Source organism: Chlorocebus sabaeus, chromosome 13, assembly GCF_047675955.1.
Source record: "Chlorocebus sabaeus isolate Y175 chromosome 13, mChlSab1.0.hap1, whole genome shotgun sequence".
Lineage (NCBI taxonomy): Eukaryota > Metazoa > Chordata > Mammalia > Primates > Cercopithecidae > Chlorocebus > Chlorocebus sabaeus.
The window spans coordinates 97,973,397-98,000,408 of NC_132916.1; the positions used below are offsets into that span (position 1 = coordinate 97,973,397).

The 27,012-nt window shown below is 38.6% G+C and overlaps 1 protein-coding gene across 2 annotated transcripts in view; it reads right to left on the reverse strand.

Annotated features, from left to right (window-relative positions):
- The window catches only part of MEI4 (meiotic double-stranded break formation protein 4), a 343,137-nt gene that overhangs the window by 261,179 nt on the left and 54,946 nt on the right, over positions 1 to 27,012 (reverse strand). For both annotated transcript variants that reach the window (XM_073022640.1, XM_008006413.3), the window contains exon 3: positions 5,209 to 5,744. In XM_073022640.1, coding sequence (XP_072878741.1) covers positions 5,209 to 5,744 — 536 coding nt within the window. The remainder of the gene's footprint in view (positions 1 to 5,208; positions 5,745 to 27,012) is intronic.

Genomic DNA, 27,012 nt, shown 5'->3' on the forward strand with positions numbered 1-27,012 from the left:
GCCCAGGATGGTCTCAAACTCCTGGGCTCAAGTGATCCGCCCGCCTCAGCCTCCCAAAGTACTGGGATTACAGGCGTGAGCCACCGTGCCTGACTTTTCCAGTTATTTATTTATTTCCAGTTATTTATTTATTTATTTATTTATTTATTTATTTATTTAGGGAGACTCACTGAGTCACCAGGCTGGAGTGCAGCGGTGCGATCTCAGCTCACTGCCACCTCTGCCTCCCAGGTTCGAGCGATTCTCCTGCCTCAGCTTTCCAAGCAGCTGGGACTACAGGTGCACACCACCATGCCCAGCTAATTTTGTATTTTTAGTAAAGACAGGGTTTCACAATGTTGGCCAGAATGGTCTATCTCTTGACCTCATGATCCGGCCACCTTGGCCTCCCTAAGTGCTGGGATTACAGGTGTGAGCCACTGTACCCAGCTGTTTTTTGTTTGTTTGTTTGTTTTAATACAGCTATGCACAAGGATGAAATGACCCTTAACCTTAGACTTCCTTTATATTTCCCAAGGAATATTCTCAAACAAAGCAGACTGGTTAAGTAACTGGTTAATAGTCAAGACCATAAAAAATCACAAACACAGAGGATAAGGCTGTTGGAAAGTTAGCTCAGGAAGAAAATCCAGTGTTATCACTAAAACAGTGTCCTAACTTGCAGCAGCGAAACATACAACAAATACTGCTACCTGAGCAGAATTAAATTAAAAAGTCAACATATTTTACTGGTCAATACAATTATGTCATGAATAAGTTTCAAGATACAACTAAGGGATACATACTAGGAAAAAAAAAAAAAACTGATTTCAGCCAGGCACAGTGGCTCACGCCTGTAATCCCAACACTTTGGGAGGCTGAGGCGGGTGGAACATGAGGTCAGGAGATCAAGACCATCCTGGCTAACACGGTGAAACCCTGTCTCTACTAAAAATACAAAAAAAATTAGCCAGGCGTGGTGGCAGGCACCTGTAGTCCCGGATACTCAGGAGGCTGAGGCAGGAGAATGGCGTGAACCCAGGAGGCAGAGCTTGCAGTGAGCCGAGATCACGCCACTGCACTCCAGCCTGGGCAACAGAGAGAGACTCTGCCTAAAAAAAAAAAAAAATTCTGATTTCATGATCCATCATCTTCAGATTTATCCATAAACTGCCTGAAATGATCTAAGCACAAACGACTGTGACTGAAGCAAAACTGACAGTATTAAGAGGGAATCACCAACTTCAAAATGCTACATCAGAGATGCAACATAGCACAGCTCTATAGGAAGGGACCAGTGGAAAGAGTAATTAAAACCATGACATTCAAATAGTTAAATTTACAAAGGACTTTCCATAATTAAAACAGAAAGAAAAATATCCACTATGCCCTACTAAGCTCACTGGTCAATTGGAAGCTGTAGCTGTGGAAAATAGTGACACAAAGAGATAATATACAACTTCCTAAAATATATGGAGGTGTTTCAGGAATGTCATGGTATTAATAAGACCTGCTGCTTAGAAAATCAGCTGACGGTATTTAAGTTTATGAGGGTATACGAAATATAAGTTGTCACTTCTTTTCATTATCTTACTTTCAATTCAAAAAAATACCTCACGTTGCTGCTACAACAAACTCAACATTGTCTTGGGCATAGTGGAGAAAATAAGATATAATCACTTCCTCAAGAGAAACATAACAAAAAGAAACGTTTATTTTTATATGATGTCAGATATTATGCTAAGTATTTAGCCCTATGAAGTCACATTTATTACCTACATTTTACAGATGTAGAACGTGGAAGTTAGTTAACTTATCTAAGGTCATAGCTAGTGAGTAAAAGCTTCAGAATTCTAATTCCAGCTATTAATCTCTAAAATAATTGAAAACTTGTTCACTTAAGATTCTTATTTTTTTATGTAGACATTTATCCTTATAAATTTCCTTATTACTACTTTTGCTACATCCCACAGGTTTTGGTAAATTCTGTTTCCATTTTTGTTTGTCTTGAGATACTTTTGAATTTCCCTTTGATTTCTTCTTTGACACAAAGTTTGTTCAAAATTTTATTGTTTAGTTTCTACATACTTATAAATTTTAACATTTTACATATTGTTGTTGAATTCTAATTTCATTACATTGTGGTCAGAAACATCTAGAAAGCTTTTGAACTTCTAAAATGGTTAAGACATGTTTTGTGACCTAAAATTTCATTTATCCTGGAGAACATTCTGTGTGCACTTGAGAAGAATGTGCATTCTTCTGCTGTTGAGTGGAAAGTTATGTATAGGTCAATTAAATCCATTTACTCTACAGCATCGTTCAAGTCAGTTGTTTCTTTATTGATTTTTCTGTCTGGATGTTCCATCCATTATTGTAATTGAGGCATTAAAGTCCACTCAAAGAATAAACTAAGCCCAAAATAAGCAGAAGAAAGAGAATAATAAAGATTGGAGCAAAAAAATAAATTGTGAACAAGGAAACAGTTTAAAAATAAAAAAAATCTATGAGTTTGCCTTTTGAAAAAATAAAATAATTGACAAACCCTTACCTAGAGTAAGAAAAGAAAAAGAAGACAAAATCAGAAATCAAAAAGGAGATATTATAATGGATGCCTTAGACAGAAAATGGATCATAGAGGAAATGTTATGAACAATTATATGCCAACAATCCGGATGACTTATAAGAAATGGATAAATTTCTAAAAACATGCAACTTACCAAAACTGAATCAGGAAGAAACAGAAAGCGTGAAAAGACCAGTAACAAATAAGGGGATTGAATCAGCAATCAAAAGTCTCCCAACAGGCCGGGTGTGGTGGCTCATGTCTGTAATCCTAGTACTTTGGGAGGCCGACGCAGGCAAATCATGAAGTCAAGAGATTGAGACCATCCTGGTCAATATGGTGAAACCCCATCTCTACTAAAAACACAAAATTAGCTGGGCATGGTGGCATGCGTCTGTAGTCCCAGTTACTCAGGAGGCTGTGGCAGGAGAATTGCCTGAACCCAGGAAGTGGAGGTTGCAGTGCCACTGCACTCCAGCCTGGTGACAGAGTGAGACTCCGTCTAAAAAAAAAAAAAAAAAAAAAAAAAAAGTCTCCCAACGAACAATCTGCTGACCACCCAGGTGAATCCTACCAAACATTCAAAGAGGAATTAAGAACAATCTTTCTTAAACTTTTCCTGAAAATAAAAAGGTCCACTTCCAAACACATTTTATGAGGTCAGGATTATCCTGATACCAAAACCAGGAAGTCTCCACAAGAAATGAAAACTATAGTTTTCATTTCAAACTTGTGATGGTATAGGTGGTTCTATAGATGAAGTATATATTCTTATGTCACTTGCCATCGTGCCAGCCATTGCTGAACAGTTGGTCAACAGTAGAAGAACAAGTGAATGAATGGCTTTCTTATAGGGGTAACTGTTGCAGTTGGAACCTGAGTTTTGGCAAGCCCTGCCACCACGGACTAAACTTTTTTGGGGTTATAAATAAACATGAAGGGCAACCTAGACCACAAGGACTGCAATTCCTGCACAAGTCTTGGTGCTGTGCTGGGCTCAGAGTCAGGGAACTTGGAGTGCGTGGAACCTAGCAAGATACCAGCTGAGGCAACCAAGGAAGTGTTTATGTCACGCCTCCACCAACCTCAGGCAGCATATCTTGCACCTCCAAGACTCTGTCCATCTGAGGAAGGTGAAGGAAAGGGTAAAGAGGACTTTCACAAGTTTATGTGTAGTTTATTCTACACATACTCCTCCTTCCATACAATTCCCAAGGTTACTCTTGTGTAGGAGTAAGTCATATCAACCTCCAATACATATATAAAGGCAAAGACTAGACTGGAAAATATCTGCATCATTCAGTAACTCTGATATGGAATATAAATGCCAGTATCTTCAAGGTTCCAAGTTACATAAAGACTGCTTAAAGTAGTTTTTAAAAGAAAGCAAAAGTATAAAAAGAAGTTTAAAAAATATGAAGTATTTAAGATATTTTGAAGGTATAGAAATGGATTTTATATCTCAGATACAACTATGGCAAATCTGATATTTAATTCCTGATTGACCATGTCCAAAGAAAAAGATTTCCATTTTCCAGACAGAAAATTCAATATCTTTCACAAATGCCAAAAGCTTAATCATAAAGTTTATAAAATATTGATCAAATCATACCTTAATAGAGAAGGAAAGAACAGCTGTACATGAAACAAATTGGTTTAGCAGTGCAAATTTTATCAAAATTTTGAAAACTCAGATAAAGCCTCCACTGTACAAAAACTCTAAATGTTAGATCATAGCACTGAGGCAAATATTTAACAATGATGTATCCAAAGAAACAAGCTCCAATAACCTTTTTCCTACAGTGAAATATAGTAAATAAGTTAGATAGACCTTTTGGTTTATTCTATTATATTTTGGTAGTCAATTCAAGAGGATTAAAATGTGAAGCCATTTGGAATTTCCCAGTAAAAGGATCAGATGGCAAAGAAGGTAGAAATAATTTGAAAAAGAAATTCTCTACCATGTCTCAAGAGCCAAACAACAGAACAACTTCAGGTTATCTCAATGTCACTTGTTAAAAAAGAATCCCTGAGTAAATCTTTCTAAGCCATGTTAAATAAATAAGAAAAAAACATAATAAAGCTTTATATTATGTGCTCCTTAGCCAATTTATTCAATTCACCCACACCTGCAGAGGATCCATGAGGCATTTGCCACTTACAAAGGAAAGGTCAAAAGAAGAGAAAAATATTCCTCAAACCCAAGATATGTGCTAGTCAATGACAGAAAAAGAACAAATTCAATACAGTACAGAGAATCCATCGTGAGGAATTTCACACTCACAGAAGTTTAGAAAACCTTATTTGTTAGTGGTTTTCTCAAAAGTTTTGAGACTTTTTGAACAATAGGAAATAGAAACGGAAAAGGGAAAACAGAAAGAAGAAAAGAATCCAAGGGTGCTGATAATAAAACAGAGAAAGTAATTCAAAACAGAGAAGAACAAGCTTGAAGCAAAGGCATCTATGCAGAAAACTATGTTGTAGAAATCAGAGGCTAGAGGCGGAGACATCACGACAGATAAGAGCTGCAGACAGCTGCAGAAAAAGACCCATTAAGGGACTCCTTGAACCACAAGGCTAAGGGACAACAACAGACATTACCCAAAGAGATACTCACTAAAATTACTAGCATTTCATGAATAAAAGAGGGATTTATTACTTACCCGATTTATATGATTGTTTCCTAAAATAGCATGTAGTAGAGTTTTCTCAAATTCTTCCAACTTCTTGGAACACTTTTTAAGAATATGACTAGATAAGTTACAGTCACTGATCAGACTAGCTAAAGTACCAACAGCTTCTGTCCAAAATCTTGAAAAAGGAAGTTTGGGATTACGGTAAAAAGTAATCAGGCCATCCAGCAACTGAAAAACAGAATCAGAGACTGTGGAAGAGTCTTTTTCAAAGTGGGTTAAGTCTCTTTTAAGATTACTTGATTCTGTCAAGTTCTTTAATTCAAGAAGATATTGCAAGAATTGCATGTGAGAAGACAAAGGATTTTGCAGGATAGCACAAGGTCTTTTCACAAGAGGCAGTGGTGGAAAGTGAGTGGGGGTACAGCTTTCTACAAAGTGCTGGGGCAGGTCTGAGGATTCAGTTCTCTGCTCATTTGACAAATCACATCCAGAATCTTCCATTGAAGTTAATGTACTTTCAGAACTCTTAGGTTCCTGAGCCTCCAACTGGGAAGACAGGTTTCCTGAAAAATAAAGGAATAGAAGGATTATCTTCATGCAGTTGAAATTTCTTCATGTAAAACTAGCCACTGATACTTATTTAAAATAAGAAATGAAACATATAAATACACATTAAGCATTTAACAAGCAGTAGTGTAAAAACTGAGTAAAGAAAAAACTGTGAAAGAAATTGTAGAGACTGTAGAAAAAAGGTCTTTATCTTCTTGGGTAGAAAGGTGATTCATTCATGTATTTTCAGGTCATTATCTTTCATTCAATTACAAGGCCATGCTTGAAAAATGCAGAGGAGAAAGCCACAAGACCCGAAGAAGGTCACAGTCTGGTAGTGAATCCAATAAGTAACTACAAAGCAATAAGGTGTACCCAGACATAGAGATTTGCCAAGGGAACTATAAAATCAGGAGGGCCACTGAACAGCCTACCTTGTTATATAAGTGTATCCTGGAAGAGGTCATGATGGAACTACTTATAAAGTAGGAGTTCAAAGTTAAAGTTAGGAGAAGAGAGAAGGCAAGATAATTCCATACACCTAAGGGGTAAGTGTAAACGCATAAATACAACAGGAAAAATAATAGCATTTGTGTTTATGAGGACTCTCAAGTAATTTGATGTTGCTTCCACAGAAAGTATAAGGTAAGAGACTAAGATACATAATGTAGAGGGCAGATCATAAAAGATAATACAGGACATATTAAGAATCTTACAATTCATCCTATAAAGTGTAGAGTGAATTTCCAACTTGAACAATATTAAGACCCCTTTGGAAAAATTATGCAGATACACACATAAAATATCTGATATACAAATATAAATATATACAGATATCTACATATCTCTGTGTATGCATATCATATATATGTATGTGTATATATATGTATATACATGTGTATGTACCTGTGTATGTACATATGTGTGTGTATGTGGTATAGATCCATGAAACTATGTCTATAACTTCTAGAATTTCTTCATATTGGCTGAAAAATACTGCATTTAAAGCTAAATCTAATTACTCTAGGTCACTCTTTGACAGACACACCATCATAAACACAAAGTGGTGGTTGTTTTTAAAATGATTATCAGTAAAACGCACAAACCAAATTGAAAAGTTCTCATTGAATATTCTGAAGCACACACACATATCCATGAAACTAAGTATGAGAAATATTGCTGTCAGCAGTGGGAGCAGGAATGAGGCACTGAAAGTTGTAATGCAGAAAAATGAAATGGTCTTATTTTAATTTCATCATTCTGTTGGTTATAGGAAGGGCTTATTTGAGGAGAACATGATAAAACATTGAGAGATCAACTGAAAACACTTCTATTAGTCCCAACATCGGTGAAGAGTGAAATGAACTAAGCAGCTGCAGTGGAAAAGAAAGAAAAGGACTGAATGGGAAAATAAACACAAAATATCAACATGTAATCTGCAGACCAGCTTACTGACTGAACATGGGCAATGAAGTGGAAGTATGAATAAATGCATTCCATGGTTCTGACGTAGGTGACAAGGTAGATTATGGTGCTACCAACTGAAATAGTAAAAAGATAGAAGGACTGGCTTAGGAGAGACTATAAAAAGTTCAGGTTTAGTCATGTAAACTCTGAAGCAGCTGGAGAAAATCTAGTCAGAGATGATCCTTTAGAAACTGTTCACACAAGCCTAAGACCGGGGAGAAGGTCTAGACTGACAATGCATTTTAGGAGTTATCAGTGCATAGATAGTAGAAACCTCTAATAAAAATGGTTACAATCCCTCAGAGAGAGTATGGGCACTGAGTAAACAAAGGATCAAAAAAGGTACCCTGAATAGGATCAATATTTGAAGCTGTAACAGTCATTAAGCAAATAGAGAAGGAACAATTTAAAAGGTACAAGAAAAAAACGATTGTGTCATAAAAGTAAAGGAAACGGTTTCAAGAAGAGTTACATACATGAAGCAAAAAAATCCACCAAAACAATAGGTTGAAAAAATATCTGTTGGAATTGCTAATTTAAAAAAGCAACAAAAAAAATAAGTGACCTCATTCATAGCAGGTTTATCCAGAGCAGTTTTGATCAATTGGACAGGGTGGCAGACAGAGAACTTATTGCAACGGACTGAAGAGTGAATGAGAAGAAAGTAAGCAAAGACTGGAAGTGAAGAAAGTAAGTGAAGACTAGAAGTAAGTGAGGAAAGTAAGTGAAGGACACTTCTGAGGACTTAGATCAGGAAAGCATAAAATGGATAGCAACTACAGACAAATGTGGCATGACAAATTGAGTGAAATGAGCAATTAAAAACAAAGAAAAAACACAATGGATAAGCAGAGGCTGGAAATAAGAGAAAAGAATGTCAGGTGAGACATGCCCCTGGAGAAGGTAGGAGACTGAGTTAAGGACCCAGTGGATGGGCTGGGATCTGTAATGTCAAAGTGAACACTTTTCTCTAAGCTGAAGGAAGGAGGATAAGAAAGCATAGGGTTGTACAGAACTACTACTGGCATACAGGAAGTTAAAGGAGATTTCACCTGACAGTCATATCTTCTTACATTTTGAGAAAGGGGGACAGTAGTTGAACAGTGCACAAAAATAATGGTAAACGTGGCATCTTCTACATTCTCCACCACATATTCCTAAATCTATCTAATGTGTTGCTCTTGTCCTTCAGAAAAATCAGAAGCTGATGAGGTAGAATTGGAGGATTCAGCTGTAACTTAGAGTTCATTCATTTAACAAGTGTCTACTATAAGCACCAAAAATGTGCAGATATGTCCTTCCTAATGATCACTACAACTTCTATATGCCATGCTTAAAAGGAGATGACAATGCAGAAAGTTCAAAAAGTAGTTGTAACCAGAACAGTGACCTATCAGCAAACATTAAACTGCATGTGGCCTTTTTTTTTTTTTTTTTTTTTTTTTGGTGAGATGGAGTCTTGCTCTCTTGCCAAGCAGGACTGCAGTGGCGTGATCTCAGCTCACTGCAACCTCCACCTCCCAGGTTCAAGCGATTCTCCTGCCTCAGCCTCCCGAGTAGTTGGGACTAAAGGCACATGCCACCACACCCAGCTAATTTTCATATTTTCAGTAGAGACAGGGTTTCACCGTGTCAGCCAGGACGGTCTCAATCTCTTGACACTGTGATCCGCCCGCCTCCGCCTCTCAAAGTGCTGGGATTACAGGCATGAGTCACAACACCTGGCCTATTTCTATACTAACACAGCCAGACGGACTGATCATTTTAAGTAAATAGACACTGAAAATGACATCTCAAGACATCAACTTCATTCTTCACATAAATAAATGGGAAATATGGACTACAGTAATCTAGAAAATTATACTTTTCTTTCATGTAAGTTAAAATAATTTAAAAAGCAGAACAATTGCATTAACCTTAAAGGTAAGCTTAACTTCATGTGTAATTATTTCAAGAAAAAGTCAGAAAATGAATTCTACCAATGGATAAATTGGGAAGAAAAATGCGACTGCTAGTTTTTCTCTTTACTTCTCACTGCCATGCCTTTTGGCAAGCCACATCCACTCCATCTAATCCCCTTCAGGCATGACAAGTACAAATTTGAAGGAGTACCTCTACCAATGTATGCTATGGGGACAGGAATACAGAAAATTGACCACCTTTCTTACGGGCTGCTTTATTTCTATACAATCAGAAAAAAATATCATGAGAGCATATGTTAGAAATGCTAATATGGAAAAACACACAAAGAAGAATCTCCTTTCAGTGCTCTAAAGGAATGCTTTAACATTGCAACAGAGAACTATGCTGGGATTTCACACAATATGGCTTCCATTGTTAAAGTCAAAATATCAAGCTGAATAAAAGAATCTTATATTCATATTTTATTATACGAACTAGATTCATCAAATAATTCAACTGATATTCACAAAAACCCTGAAAAGTATGTTATTTTGATCTCTAATTTGCCAATTAGAAAACGGAGCTCAGTTTGATTAAGACAACTGAGAAGAGCCACACGGTGAACAAGCAAAATCATTACATTCCAAGTCCAATCACCTTCCAATGACAGCAAAGAGGCTGTATGCTCTATTCCAGCTTCTGTACGTTTCTATTATAGTGTTCATTGATTTCTACATGTTATCCACTTGTTTATGAGTTCCTTGAGGCCAGAGGCTCTGTCTCTTGTCATATTTGTGATCCTTTCACTAAACAATAGAATCATCTGTAGCAGACACCTCATCAGGGGAAACACTTAGAGCTGCAACTTGCTGCGGGCTATAACAGGTCTTCTCTTATCTTTAATACTTTTAATGAACCATGATCAACTCCTTGGAAAATTATACCAAACCACAACAATTACATAGATAGCCTAGAAAGATCAGATAGAAGGACAGAATTAGAAACAGACAGAAGGAGAAGGCCGGGTGTAAGAGAGAGAGGAAGACAGAAAGAGAGAGAGGGAAAGAGGGAGTGGGGGGGGGAGGGGGGGGGAGAGAGAGAGACAGAAACCAAAAGAATGTGGCTATTGCAATAATTATTTAAAATCAACCAACCAAAAGCCAATAATATGCTTTTTCATAGCATCTACTATTAATAACTTTTGTAACCCATAACCAATTTAGTTCTGCTCCTATCTGTCCTCAATGATGAAAACTCTGATAACTACAAATAGCATTTACACTGGAAGCCAATGCTTTCATATTGGAAACCACTCATTCCCTAATAAGATGAATAATATTGGGCTGCTGTGACTATAGTATGTGTCCTTACAAGAGGAAAAACATAAATAGGAAAAAAAGTTTTCTTAGAAAAGATTAAACATTTTCAATATTATTATTAATGGGTTACAATATCTGAAAATAGTCACAAATATTTATTCATAAAGATAAGATTTTTAAGTATCCATTCTCATTTGAGTAATATACAGCATGGACATAGACTAATACATCCTTGTGCCTTTAAATGGTTCTTTCAAAACTACAATCAGATTCCATTCTCTGCTTGTATGACTGAGTTAGACTTCAAAGAAGCATCATGCCCAAAGGAGAGAAAAAGTAATGAAGCCATGCTGGTGCCACTTTATGTAATTCCTGTTTTTCCAGGAGACACTAAGGTAAAGCAAAAGTCAAATAAGGTTTCTCTCTTCATATCTTATTGGGCAGATGAGCTTGGGATAACGTCTCTCCAATTTATTGCACCTACCTGTTTGTCATTAGATTTAATAGAGGTAAAATACACACATACACACACCCCACTCCAGCACAGTTTGACACATATTGTTTCATGTTTTCTATTATTATTACATAATTATGGAGATCAGAAATCTAAATTATGCTAAAGTATGCAATCATAACCAAAAGTACATGAAATGTCAATTAAAAGTTATAATAAACACCCAGCATATGGGAGTCCGAGGTGGGCAGATCACGAGGTCAAGAGTTCAAGACCAGCCTGGCCAACATGGTAAAACACTGTCTCTTCTGAAAATACAAAAGTCAGTTGGGTGTGGTGGTGTGTGCCTATAATCCCAGCTACTCGGGAGGCTGAGGCAGGAGAATTGCTTGGACATGGGAGGTGGAGGTTTCAGTGAACCGAGATCATGCCACTGCACTCCAGCCTTGGTGACAGAGTGAGACTTTGTCTTGGAAAAAAAAAAATTAATAAACAAAACCTACATTGTCCATCTACAATATTCTAAGTCCCTCTTATGCATTGGATCCCACAGACTTTCTATTTCATTTTGCTGAACCCTTCACCATTCCATTTTCTTTGTTTTTAAGGTCCACCTTGAACTCATTTACCATTTTAGCGTGGATCTCAGGTATACTTAACAAAATAGAGATGGGACCCACCTGTCATACATCCTGCCCTAGGAATACCCACACCAAGATTAACAGTAAATCTGTATATTTTGAGCTCCCCCTCAAAATTATTCACAACCACACCAGCTCTTTTTCTTTTTTGTTCAGGAGACTGTCTCACTTGTTGCCCAGGTTGGTCTCACATCCTGATTCCTGCCCTCAAGGGAACCTTCCACTTCAGCCTCCCAAGTCACTGGAATTACAGGTGCCACCCACTCTGCCCAGTCACATGAATTCTTGATGCCTTTCTTACTTATTTCTACATTCCCTAACTTACCCATAAAATTAAACCCATTGATATGGTTTGGATCTGTGTCCCCATTTAAATCTCATCTCAAACTGTAATACCCACGTGTCAAGGGAGGGGCCTGGTGGGAGGTAATTGGATCACGGAGGTGGTTACTGCCATGTTGTTCTCATGATAGTGAGTTCTCACAAGATCTGATGGTTTTATAAGGGGCTCTTTCCCCCTTCACACTCTCTCTCCGCATGTAAGACGTGCCTGCTTTCCCTTCCACCATGACTGTGGGTTCCCTGAGGCCGCCCCAGCCATGTGGAAATGTGAGTCAACAGAACCTATTTTCTTTGTAAATTGCCCAGTTTGGGGAAGTTCTTTATAGCAGTGTGGGTAGAGAATGGGGTACTGCTATAAAGATAACCTGAAAATGTGGAAGCAACTTTGAAATTGGGTAAAAGGCACAGATTGTAACCATTTTGAGGGTTCAGAAGAAGACAGGAAGATGTCAGAAAGTTTGGAACTTCCTAAAGACCTGTTAAATGATTTTGACCAAAATGTTAATAGTGATGTAAACAGTAAAGCCCAGGCTGAGGTGGTCTCAGGTGCAGATGAGGAACTTATTGGGAACTGGAGTAAAAGTAACTCTTGCTATGCTTTAGCAGAGAGACTGGCAGCATTTTGCCTCTGCCCTAGAGATCTGTGGAATTTTGTTTGTTCTGAGCTTCACTTCTTTTTATTTACTTATATTATACTTTAAGTTATGGGGTACATGTGCAGAACATGCAGGTTTGTTACATAGGTGTTCACATGCATGGTGGTTTGCTGCACCCATCAACCCATCATCTACATTAGGTATTTCTCCTAATGCTATCCCTCCCCAAGCCCCCTAAAACCCCTACAGGCCATAGTGTGTGATGTTCCACCCCCTGTGTCCATGTGCTTTCATTGTTCAACTCCCACTTACGAGTGAGAACGTGCGGTGTTTGGTTTTCTGCTGTTGTGTTACTTTGCTGAGAAGGATGGTTTCCAGCTTCATCCATGTCCCTGCAAAGGACATGAACTCATTCTTTTTCATGGCTGCATAGTATTCCATGGTGTATATGTGCCACATTTTCTTTGTCCAGTCTATTATTGATGGGTATTTGGGTTGGTTCCAAGTCTTTGCTATTGTGAACAGTGCTGCAATAAACACATGTGTGCATATGTCTTTATAGCAGAATGGTTTATAATCCTTTGGGTATATACCCAGTAATGGGATTTCTGGGTCAAATGGTATTTCTGATTCTAGATTCTTGAGGAATCGACATACTGTCTTCCACAAAGGTTGAACTCATTTACACTCCCACCAACAGTGTAAAAGCATTCCTATTTCTCAATATCCTCTCCAGCATCTGTTGTTTCCTGACTTTTTAATGATTGCCATTCTAACTGGCATGAAGTGATATCTCATTGTGGTTTTGATTTGCATTTCTCTAACGATCAGCGACGATGCGCTTTTTTTCATATGTTTGTTGGCTGCATAAATGTCTTCTTTTGAGAAGTGTCTGTTCAAATCCTTCACCCACTTTTTTATGGGGTTGGGTTTTTTTCTTGTAAATTTGTTTAAGTTCTTTGTAGATTCTGGATATTAGCCCTTTGTCAGATGGATAGTTTGCAAAAATTTTCTCCCATTCTGTAGGCTGCCTGTTCACTATGATGATAGTTTCATTTGCTGTGCAGAAGCTCTTTAGTTTAATTAGATCCCATTTGTCAATCTGGGCTTTTGTTGCCATTGCTTTGGGTGTTTTAGTCATGAAGTCTTTGCCCATGCCTATGTCCTGAATGGTATTGCCTAGGTTTTCTTCTAGGGTTTTTATGGTTTTAGGTCTAACATTTAAGTCTTTAATCCATCTTGAATTCATTCTTGTATAAGGAGTAAGGAAGGGATCCAGTTTCAGCTTTCTACATATGGCTAGCCAGTTTTCCCAGCACCATTTATTAAATAGGAGATCCTTTCCCCATTTCTTGTTTTTGTCAGGTTTGTCAAAGATCAGATGGTTGTAGATGTGTAGTGTTATTTCTGAGGGCTCTGTTCTGTTCCATTGGTCTATATCTCTGTTTTGGTAACAGTATCATGCTGTTTTGGTTACTGTAGCCTCGTAGTATAGTTCGAAGTCAGGTAGCGTGATGCCCCCAGCTTTGTTCTTTCAGCTTAGGATTGTCTTGGCAATGCGGGCTATTTTTTGGTTCCATATGAAATTTAAATTAGTTTTATTCCAATTCTGTGAAGAAAGTCAATGGTAGCTTAATGGGGATATACCAAATCTAAATTTACTTTGGGCAGTATGTTCATTTTCACGATACGATTCTTCCTATCAATGAGCATGGAATGTTTTTCCATTTTCTGTGTGTTTCCTCTTATTTCCTTAAGCAGTGGTTTGTAGTTCTTGAAGAGGTCCTTCATATCCCTTCTAAGTTGGATTCCTAGGCATTTTATTCTCTTAATAGCAATTGTGAATGGGAGTTCACTCATGATTTGGCTGTCTGTCTGTTCTTGGTGTATAAGAATGCTTGTGATTTTTGCAAGTTGATTTTGTATCCTGAGACTTCGCTGAAGTTGCTTATGAGCTTAAGAGATTTGGGGCAGAGACAATGGGATTTTCTAAATATACAATCACATCATCTGCAAACAGACACAGTTTGACTTCCTCTTTTCCTAATTGAATACCCTTTACTTCCTTCTCTTGCCTGATTGCCCTGGCCAGAACTTCCAGTACTACGTTGAACGGGAGTGGTGAGCTGGAGGGCATCCTTGTCTTGTGTGGGTTTTCAAAGGGAATGCTTCCAGTTTTTGCCCATTCAGTATGATACTGGCTGTGGGTTTGTCATAAAACTCTTATTATTTTGAGATACGTTCCATCAATACCAAATTTATTGAGAGTTTTTAGCATAAAGGGTTGTTGAATTTTGTCAAAGACCTTTTCTGGATCTATTGAGATAATCATGTGATTTTTGCCATTGGTTCTGTTTACGTGATGGATTACATTTATTGATTTGAGTATGTTGAACTAGCCTTGCATTCCAAGGATCAAGCTGACATCATCATGGTGGATAAGATTTTTGATGATGTGCTGCTGGATTCAGTTTGCCAGTATTTTACTGAGGATTTTCACGTCGATGTTCATCAGGGATATTGGCCTGAAATTTTCTTTTTTTGTTTTGTCTCTGCCAGGTTTTGGTATCAGGATGATGCTGGCCTCATAAAATGTGTTAGGGAGGATTCCCTATTTTTCTATTGTTTGGGATAATTTCAGAAGGAATGGTACCAGCTCTTCTTTGTACCTCTGCTAGAGTTTGGCTTGTGAATCAGTTTAGACTTTTTTTGGTTGGCAGGCTATTAATTGCTGCCTCAATTTCAGAACTTGTTATTAGTCATTTCAGGGCTTTGAATCTTGGGAGGGTGTACATGTCCAGGAACTTCTTCATTTCTTCTCGATTTTCTAGTTTATTTGCGTAGAGGTTGCGAATTCTCTGTTGGTAGTTTGTATTTCTGTGGGATACATGGTGATTATCACCTTTATCATTTTTTGTTGCGTCTATTTGATTCTTCTCTCTTTTCTTCTTTATTAGTCTGGCTAGCGGTCTATCTGTTTTGTTGATCTTTTCAAACCAGCTCCTGGATTCATTGATTTTTTCAAGGGTTTTTTTCTGTCTCTATCTCCTTCAGCTCTGCTCTGATCTTAGTTATTTCTCATCTTCTGTTACGTCTTAAATTTGTTTGCTCTTGTTTCTCTAGTTTTTTTTTTTTTTTTTTTTTTTAATTGTGATGTTAGGGCTATACACTTCTCTCTACACACCTCTTAAAATGTGTCCCAGAGATTCTGCTATGTTGTCTTTGTTCTCATTGGTTTCAAAGAACATCTTTATTTCTGCCTTCATTTTGTTATGTACTCAGTGGTCATTCAGGAGCAGATTGTTAAGTTTCCATGCAGTTGTGCAGTTTTGAGTGAGTTTCTTAATCTTGAGTTCTAATTTGATTGCACTGTGGTCTGAGAAACTGTTTATCATGATTTCCCTTCTTTTGCATTTGCTAGGAAGTGTTTTACTTCCAATTATGTGGTGAATTTTAGAATAAGTGTGATGTGGTGCGAGAAAAATGTATATTCTGTTGATTTGCGGTGGAGAGTCCTGTAGATGCCTGTTCGGTCTGCTTGGTCCAGAGCTAAGTTCAAGTCCTGGATATCCTTGTTAATTTTCTGTCCTGTTGATCTGCCTAATACTGACGATGGGGTGTTTAAGTCTCCCACTATTATTGTGTGGAAGTCTTAAGTCTCTTTGTAGGTCGCTAAGAACTTGCTTTATGAATCTGGGTGCTCCTGTATTAGGTGCATATATATTTAGGATAGTTAGCTCTTCTTGTTATATTGATCTGCTGTTGTGTTTGCTGAGAAAGGACATTATGTAATGTCCTTCTACGTCTCTTTTGATTTTTGTTGGTTTAAAGTCTGTTTTATCAGAGACTAGGATGGCAATACCTGCCTTTTTTGGTTTCCATTTGCATGGTAAATATTCCTTCATCCCTTTATTTTGAGGCTATGTGTGTCTTTGAATGTGATATGGGTCTCCTGAATACAGCACACTGATGGGTCTTGACTTCTTATCCAGTTTGCCAGTCTGTGTCTTTTAATTGTGACATTTAGGCCTTTTACATTTAAGGTTAATATTGTTACATGTGAATTTGATCCTGCCATTATGGTGCTAGCTGGTTATTTTGCCCGTTAGTTGATGCAATTTCTTCATAGCGTCAACGGTCTTTACAATTTGGTATATTTTTGCAGTGACTGGTACTGGTTGTTGCTTTCCATGTTTAGTGCTTCCTTCAGGAGCTCTTATAAAGCAGGCTTGGTGGTGACAAAATCTCTCAGCATTTGCTTGTCTATAAAGAATTTTATTTCTCCTTCGCTTACGAAGCTCAGTGTGGCCGGATATGAAATTCTGGGTTGAAAATTCTTTTCTTTAAGAATGTTGACTATCAGCCCCCACTCTCTTCTGGCTTGTAAAATTTCTGCAGAGAGATCTGCTGTTAGTCTGGTGGGCTTCCCATTGTGGGTAACCCCACCTATCTCTCAGGCTGCCCTTAACATTTTTACTTCATTTCAACCTCGGTGAATCTGATGATTATGTGTCTTGGGGTTGCTCTTCTTGGGAAGTATCTTTGTGGTGTTCTCTGTATTTTCTGAATTTGAATGTTGGCCTGCCTTGCTAGCTTGGGGAAGTTCTCCTGGCTAACAGCCTGAAGAGTGTTTTCCAACTTGGTTCCATTCTCCCAGTCACTTTCAGGTACACCAATCAAGCATAATATATGGTCTTTTCACATAGTCCCATATTTCTTGGATGCTTTGTTTGTTTCTTTTCATTCTTTTTTCTCTAATGTTGTTTTCTCACTTTATATCATTGAGTTGATCTTCAATCTCTGATATCCTTTCTTCTGCTTGATCAGTTCAGCTATTGACACTTGTGTATGCTTCATGAAGTTCTCGTGTTGTGTTGTTCAGCTGCATCAGGTCATTTATGTTCTTCTCTAAACTGGTTATTCTAGTAAGCAATTTGCCTAACCTTTTACCAAGGTTCTCAGCTTCCTCGCATTGGCTTAGAACATGCTCCTTTAGCTTAGAGGAGTTTATTACCCACCTTATGAAGCCTACTTCTGTCAATTCATCCAATTCATTCTGTCCAGTTTTCTTCTCTTGCTGGTGAGGAGTTATGATCCTTTGGAGGAGAAGAGGTGTTCTGGTTTTTAGAATTTTCAGCTTTTTTGCACTGGTTCTCCCCATCTTCATGGATTTATCTACCTTTGGTCTTTGAAGTAGGTGACCTTCAGCTGGGGTCTGAGTGGACTTATTTTTATTTGATGTTGATACTATTCCTTTCTGTTTGTTACTTTTCCTTCTAACAGACCCCTCTACTGCAGGTCCGTTGGAGTTTGCTGGAGATCCACTCCAGACCATTTTCCTGGGTATCACCAGCAGAGGCTGGAGAACAGCAAAGATTGCTGCCTGTTCTTTTCTCTGGAAGCTTTGTCCCAGAGGGGCACCTGCCAGATGCTAGCCAGAGCTCTCCTGTATGACATGTCTGTCGGCCCCTACTGGGAACTTTGAACTTGAAAGAGATGATTTAGTGAATCCAGATGAAGAAATTTCAAAGCAGCAAAGCATTCAAGAGGTGACAGAGCATAAAAGTTTAGAAAATTTGCAGCCTGACCATGTCTTAGAAAATAAAAACCTATTTTCTTGGGAGAAATTCAACCCAGCTGCAGAAATTTACATAAATAACAAGGAATCTAATGTTAATCTCCAAGACAATGGGGAAAATGTCTCCACGGATGTCAGAGACCTTTAACGCAGCCCCTCCCATCACAGGTCCCCAGGCCTAGTAGGATAAAATGGCTTCCTGGGCTGGGCCCAGGACCACACTCCTGCTCTGTGCATCCTAAGGACTTGGTGCCCTGTATCCCAGTTGCTCCAGCTCCAGTTCTACCCGAAAGGGGCCACGGTAAAACTTGGGCTATTACTTCAGAGGGTGTAAGCTCCAAGCAGTTTCCACATGGTGTTGGGCCTGCAGGTGCACAAAATTCAACAATTAAGGTCTGGAAACCACTGACTAGAATTCAGAGGATGCATGAGTCTGCTGCAGGGGGAGAGCCCTCATGGAGAGCCACTGCTATGGCAGTGTGGAAAGCAAATGGGGGTTGGAGCCGCAGTACAGTCCCCTCTGGGGCACTGCCTAGTGAAGCCGAGAGAAGAGGGCTCCTGTCCCCCAGATCCCAGAATAGTAGATCCACCAACAGCTTGCACTGCGTGCCTGGAAAAGCCATGGGCACTCAATGCCAGCCTACGATGGAGCTGCCGAAGGCCATGGGCGCCCCTTGCATCAGCAGATGTGAGGCACAGAATCAAAGGAGATCATTTCAGACCTTTAGGATTTGACTGCCCCACTGGATTCTGCACTTGCATGGGGTCTGTAGACCCCTTTGTTTTGGCCAATTTCTCCCATTTGGAACAGGAGCATTTACATAATGCCTGTACCCCCATTGTATCTTGAAAGTAACTAAGCAGCTTTTGATTTTACAGGTTCATAGGTGAAAGGGACTTGCCTTGTCTCACGTGAGACTTTGGACTTTGAATTTCTGAGTTAATGCTGAAATGAGTTAAGACTTTGGGGGACTGTTGGAAAGGGATGATTGTGTTTTAAAACGTGAGACGGATATGAGACTTGAGAGGGACCAGTGGTGGAATAATATGGTTTGGCTCTGTGTCCCCACCCAAATCTCATCCTGAACTGTAAGCCCCATGTTTCAAGGGAGGGACCTGGTAGGAGGTGACTGGATCATGGTGATGGTTTCCCCTATGGTGTTTTCATGATAGTAAGTGAGTTCTCATGAGATCTAATGGTTGTATAAGGGGCTCTTCCCCCTTTGCTCTTTCTCTCACCTGCTGCCATGTAAGACATGCCTGCATCCCCTTCCACCATGATTGTGGGTTTCCTGAGGCCTCCCTAGCCATTTGGAACTGTGAGTCAATTAAACCTCTTTTCTTTGTAAATTATCCAGTGTCCATGCAGTCCGTCCTTTTTTCTTTTCCTTTGAGATGGAGTCTTGAGTCTTGCTCTGTTGCCTAGGCTGAAGTGCAGTGGCATGATCTCGGCTCACTACAATCTCTGCCTCTTGGGTTCAAGTGCTTCTCCTGCCTCAACCTCCCTAGTAGCTGGGATTACAGGTGTGTGCCACCATGCTCAGCTAATTTTTGTATTTTTAGTAGAAATTAGGTTTTACCATGTTGCTCAGGCTGGTCTTGAACTCCTGATATCAGGTGATCCACCCACCTCAGCCTCCCAAAGTGCTGGGATTACAGACATGAGCCACCGCACCCAGCCTCAGGCAGTTCTTTATAGCAGTGTGAAAATGAAATAAAACACTCGTAGAACCAAATGTCAAAAGGGTAATTTTTTTCTGAACTCTCTACAAGCTCATAAACTTTACAGAACTGAACAAATAGTCTTCATGCATCGCACATAAAAACACAATTTATGTTTGCCCTACATGTTCTCCATTTCAACTAATATTGTGGCTATCCCTCCTGTCACTAGGCCCAGTGTAAAAAACCATCCTTGGCTCCTTTCTCTCTTCTACCCTCTACATACAGTGAAAGCACTATGTTATGCTGATTCTAACTTTGACATATGTATTAAGGTTTTTCAGAGAAAAAAAATATATATATATATATATTCACACACACACACACACACACACACACACACATACACACACGCCACATATTTTAAGAAACTGAGTTGAGCAATTGGCTGAAGCAATCATGGAGGCTGAGAAGTACCAAGATCTGCAGTCAGCAAGCTGGAGACCCAGGATACTGTAAGCTCTAGTCCAAAAACCAGCAGACTTAAGACCCAAGAGCTGATGTTGCAGTTTGAGTGTGAAAGCAGGATAAAACCCACATCCCAGCTCAAGGCATTCAAGGAAGGGGAGTCCCCCCTTACTTAAGGAAGTGTTAACTTTTTTGTTTCAACTCAGGGCATCCACTTATTGGATGAGGCCAACCTACATTTGGGAGGTAATCTGCTTTACTCAGCCTACCAGTTCAAATAATCTTACCCAAAAACACACTCACAAACATACTGAATGATGTTTGATCAAATATCTGGGTACTCCATGACCCAGTAAGTGGACATATAAAATTCACTGTCATAACATATGTATCAGAATCTGTCCTTCCCTCGTCCCTTCCACCACTTGAATCCACACCATTATGATCTCTTGAACTGATTAACACAATTACCTCACCTAGTTGATTACTGCCTTCTGGTTCTGTCCTCCCCTAGGCCACACTCTAGACCAATCAGAGAGTCACCCTGTTAAAATACTACTTTGATAACAGAAATTCTCTCCTTAAAATCTCCCACAGGCTACCCATACCTTACAGGATAGAGTTCATGTTCCTCAGTTTTGCCTACAAAGCCTTTCACTGTGTGGCCCCTTCCTCCTTCTCCAGTCTTTCCTCTAGTCTCATCCTTATTTACATGCAAGCAACTTTAAACTCCTTACAGTTCACCAAAAACACACCAGACTAATTAACGTAACTGCAAAGTTTTTTCTCATCTGGTGTGTTTCTTATACTATAATCCAGAGATGTACTGATTCTTCAAACCCTGCTGCAAGTTTTCTGTGAAAAGTATCTCCCCTGTCTATGCTATCTTGTACCTTACACATAATTACATCACTATACTCATTAACCTGTTTTAAGTGCTTTAGTGACTCCCTATTGTAAAGAGGAAGCTCTTCAGGGCAGACACAGAGTTTATTTTGTGGGTATTTCTGTTGCTTGATGCCTGCTCTCCTACATAATTGGTGGTCTGAATACATATATATACAAATGTTTTTCAAAATATATATGTTCAACTTTATAAATATATACGAGTGTGTGTGTGTCTACATACATAAACAAAGGTTGAGATCAAATAAAATCTCTTCAAATGCACTGAAATAACATCACAGGTGTACACAATTTGTTAGTACCATCTATGATTTCCTAGCATTAATAATAATCACTCACATATACAGATGCCTTAAATTCGACAATTTAAAAGTAATGTTTATGCCACCTGGTGGTCAAACAGGAAATGCTATATTTAAATATTTCATAATTCATATTGTGATATGACAGTGTTTCAGTTTAAAGCAACTGACCTCTGCCTCTAGAAGGATATATTTTAGCACACTGCAAAGCATTTTCGAGAAATGGTAACAAAGAAAAGGCTTCAACTGCAGTAATAGTGGGAGACTTCAACACCCCACTGACAATATTAGACAGATCATGGAAGCAAAAAATGAACAAAGATACTGAGGACCCAGACTCATTACTGGATCAAAGGGACCTGACAGATATCTACAGAACTCTCTACCTCAAAACGACACAATATACATTCTTCTCCTCCTCATGTGCCACCACATGGCACATACTCTAAAATCGATCACATAATCAAACATAAAACACTCCTTGGCAAATGAAAAAGAACTGAAATCATAACAGCCACTCTCTCAGACCACACTGCAATTAAAATAGAATTCAAGAATAAGAAAATAGCTCAAAACCATACAATTACATAAAAAATGAATAACCTGCTTCTGAATAACTTTGGGGTAAATAATGCAATTAAGGTAGAAATCAAGAAATTGTTTGAAACTAATGAGAACAAAGATACAACATACCAGGATCTCTGGGACACAGCTAAGGCAGTGTTAGGAGGAAAAATTATAGCACTAAACATCCACATCAAAAAGTTAGAAAGATCTCAATTTAATAATCTAACATCAAAACTAACAGATTTAGAGAACCTACAGCAAAGCAATCCCAAGGCTAGCAGAAGACAAGGAATAATCAAAATCAAAGCTGAACTAAAAGAGATTGAGACACAAAAAAATTCAAAAGCTCAACAAATCCAGGAGTTAGTTTTTTGCATTTTTTTTTAATTTTAATTTCTGGGATACATGTGCAGAACATGCAGGTTTGTTACATAGGTATACATGTGCCATAGTGGTTTGCTGTACCTATCACAACCCGTCATCTAGGTTTCAAGCATGCATTAAGTATTTGTCCTAATGTTCTCCCTCCCCTTGCTCCCCACCCCGACAGGCCCAGTGTGTGATATTCCCCTCCCTGTGTCCACGGGTTCTCATTGTTCAACTTCCACTTATGAGTGAGAACATGCAGTGCTTGGTTTTCTGTTCCTGCATTAGTCTGGTGAGAATTATAGCTTCCAGGTTCATCCATGTCCCTGCAAAGGACATGAACTCATTCTATTCTATGGCTGCATAGTATTTCACGGTGTATATGTGCCAACAAGCAATGGGGACAGGATTCCCTATTTAATAAATGGTGCTGGGAAAACTGGCTAGCAATATGCAGAAAACTAAAACTGGACCTCTTCCTTACACCTAACACAAAAAATTAACTCAAGATGGGTTAAAGACTTAAATGTAAAGCTCAAAACTAAAAAAAAAAAAAACTAAGAATACCTAGGCAATACCATTCATGACATAGGCATGGGCAAATACTTCATGACCAAAACACTAAAAGCAGTTGCAACAAAAGCCAAAATTGGTAAATGGAATCTAATTAAACTAAAGAGCTGGACAGAAAAAGAAATTATCATCATAGTGAACAGGCAACCTACAGAATGGGTGAAAATTTTTGCAATCTACCCATCTGGCAAAGATCCAGAGTCTACAAGGAACTTAAATTTACAAGAAAAAAAAAGCAACTTAAATTTACAAGAAAAAAAAAGCAACCCCAACAAAAAGGGGGCCAAGGATATGAACAGACACTTCTCAAAAGAAGACATTTATGCAGCCAACAGACACATGAAAAAATGCTCATCATCACTAGCCATCAGAGAAATGCAAATCAAAACCACAATGCGATACCTTCTCACGCCAGTTAGAACGGAAAACGTTAAAAAGTCAGGAAACAACAGATGCTGGACAGGATGCTTTTACACTGTTGGTGGAAGTGTAAACAACAGATTCTGGAGAGGATGCTTTACACTGTTGGTGGAAGTGTAAACAACAGTTTTACACTGTTGGTGGAAGTGTAAATTAGTTGAACAATTGTGAAAGACAGTGTGGCAATTCCCGAAGGATCTAGAATCAAAAATACCATCTGACCCAGAAATCCCATTACTGGGTATGTACACAAAGGATTATAAATAATTCTATTATAAAGACACATGCACATGTATATTTATTGCAGCACTATTTACAATATTAAATACTTGGAACCAACCCAAATGCCCATCAATGATAGACTGGATAAAGAAAATACTGATAAAATAGATACAGCACTAGCTAGACTAATAAAGAAAAAAGAGCCAAATAAAATTCAGTTAATTTATCCCATTCTAGCAATTTGCATCACTCTTCTAACTTTGAATATACCAAAAGAGATACCACTTTCAAATGCGTGAAATTATAAACTAATGAGAAGATTCGTTTTAGCTGAACTGTCTTCACTACCTGAGCTTCAAAAAACAACACAGCAGATTTGTGGGTCAGCTTGGCTCTAAACTATTTGACAATACAACTCCCTTTGCCTTTAGGTGCTCAAATTCTGGACTTTCCTGGTTGTAACTTTCTCTCTGAAACCATCCTTTAACTCTCCAACACAAACCTTCCTTCTTGCTGTGCTTTTGATACCACCCCTCATTCCAGTCTCATAGATGTTCCCATCTTTCCCACTGCCTCAAAGAATTCCTTTGGGCAGATGACTTTCTTATCTGTATTTCTAATCCTGACACCTCTCTCAAGTTCAAGTCACCAGGTATCCTTGCTTGCTACTATCTCAATATGACTTGACTTCAGTACCTGAAACCTCATTTGTCCAAAAAATTCATCATTTCCACTTACTCTTGGTACAACTTCCTGCTAGGACTGCTACTACCCTCCAGTCTCCAAGCTTTGAAACCTGAGAGTCAACCTTGACTGCTTCCTTGACCTCCATATATATTTCATTGACAGATGATATTGATCCTATCTCCCCCTTCTTTCCTTGTTCCCATTTGGGGGCTTTGCATTAAACTTTCCCTCTGCCTGGGATGCTCTCCTCAGTCCCACCCCCAGTAGTCTCAAGGCTTATTCCTTGTTATCATTCAAGCATCTCTTTAAATGTCCCTTCTTCAGAAAGGTCTCCCTGATCTCCTAATTTCTATCACATCATCCAGTTTTAATTCTCTAAATATTACTACCACTTCCTGATCACTTCCTAACGGTATACTCTGTCCATGCCCTTAGGAATGTGCACTCCTTAAGTGTCCTGGACTCCCTAATTTATTGCTATACTCCAAGCCTTTATTGTTGAGTAAGAGCTCAATATTTCTCAACAACTAAAATCCTTTTAAAAATACCAGCACCTCTTTTATTTCCATGCCAAAGTAATTATATGTAAGACCTGAGCTATGACAGTGATGTCCCTGTTTCCAATCTCCTCCCTCTCCCAAAGAATTCTAAACACTGATGCCTAATTACTCTGTCTAAATAACCTTATCCATCAGATAACCTAAAGAAATAACTTATGGAAAGTATACTGTCTTAGAAACGCATAGCATACACCCAATAAATGTTAAGTTTCCCCGTTATTTTCCTGCTGGAAAATCCTTAAAATGCCACTCACTGCCTACAGAATGCAGCATGTTTTCCACTGGCTGTCACACTTTTTCTTAATAGGCTCCAATCTAGTTTGTCATCTTATTTTCTAGAACACCTCTTCATGCTCTGTATGCCACAGTCATATTACATCATTTGCCAGTATATTCCTCTAGCTATACTTTACATTGTTCCCACTTGCTTGAAACAGCCTAGTACCCATAGCTCTCTAAATCCTATCCATCCTTAAAGGTAAGCAACTTCCTTCAAAAAGACTTTTAAAAGTCCTGTTTTCTAAGACAACATAATCACTTTCTCTCTCTCCTCTGAACATTAGTATCTTTCTCTGGACTACAGGGTCACATTGGGTACAATTAACGATGTGATCTTACTCTCACTAGACTGTGTGATGCTATGGGCAGGGCTTAAACTTTATCTTTCTGTATTTTCTACACTGTTTTGTACCTTACAAATACTGAATTAAAGGAGACTGAATAAATGAGAATAATTGCTCTGAAAGAAAAGAGTTAATAGGCAAAAACTGGGAGCTGATAAGAGGAAACCATCTCTCTTTGGATTCCATTATTTAAAGGTCAAAAACTTGCAGTATAGTAAAAAGCATAGTCCTAATTTCATTTCCTAACAAACAGGAAGTGTCAGGATGAGAGAAGGCAAACACTTATATTGTGATGTCAATATCACACACAGCCCTATAGAATAATGTCAAAGCCATGATGATACAATCTGCTACAAAGTGAAACAGTGAATCCACCTGCATAATTTTCATTCATCAATGCATGAATGCTACCATGAGGAACTGGTTAAAAAAAAAAAAATACTGAAGTCAGCAATACACCCAATCCAGTGCCCCCTACACACTATAAATGCCAAACCACACAGCTCTCTCCACCGTCTAGCCCCAGTTACCTTTCCGGTTGAGATCTCACAGATCTTCTCTCTCTCCTTGAACAAGCCTTCCTCCAAGAGAATTTGCCTGACTTTGTTTCCCACTAAGACACTGAAGACACTGCTTTGACCTCAGCTCTTGGCCACACAGTTCTAACTGTTCACATCTGTTCTCCTAGGATATTACCTTTAGGCTGAGTTGGTCCCCTGAGCCTCCCTTGCTAGGCAACTCTGGTTGATATTTATTTCTACTTCACTCTATTTATTGAAAGTCAGATGCACTGATACCTTTTACCCAATGCAATCTTTCTTTAAGTTATATTATCATAAGAAGAAAATACTAAAAGTAATTATTCCTAAACATAGGCATTCAGTGTTTCCTAAGAAGTTCCAGAAAACTGTCTTTTAAGTAAATATTCACGGGATTCTCTTATCTCTATGTTCTCTACATTGTTTGTACCCTATAAATACTGAATTAAAAGGGGGTGATTAATTGAAGAAGTCTCTAAAGTACTGCTTTGCTCTATTCCCAAACTCCTGCACTCAGCCTGCATTACCTGTTTCTTGCTGGATTTGTGGCCACTAAGTCAGTGTAATGAAAGATCTTACATCTCTGGTTTTCAATCTTGCCTGCACATTAGAGTGACTTAGTTTTTTAAAAACACCAATACTAACCCACATCCTATGCCAAACACATCAGAATCTCTGGGTGTAACACCCAGATACTACTGTCTTTTAAAGCTCCTAGGTGATTCCAATGTGAGAAACACTTATTTTACAATAATCCATTTATGCCTAAGGTTACAACTGTTTGGATTTTGAAATCAGACCTTGGTGATGACCTTGATTAGTAGGATATAAAGAACTCCCACAAGCTTAGCATTCCAATAATGGAACACTAGGCATAAATGGGTTAATGTATGTTTATACTACTGTTCTTAGCAGAGAAGTAGGATATGCCCCATTTATGCCATCTCCACTCTCAACTTTGTGACTCCAAGAATGTCTTCCTACTTCCTCTCTGTGAGTTCATGTTAATTTGCTTAATCTTTCAAAGTTCAGCTGGAGCTCTGCTCCCTTTCCAGGGCTTCTAATCACTTACTTCTAATCACCCACCT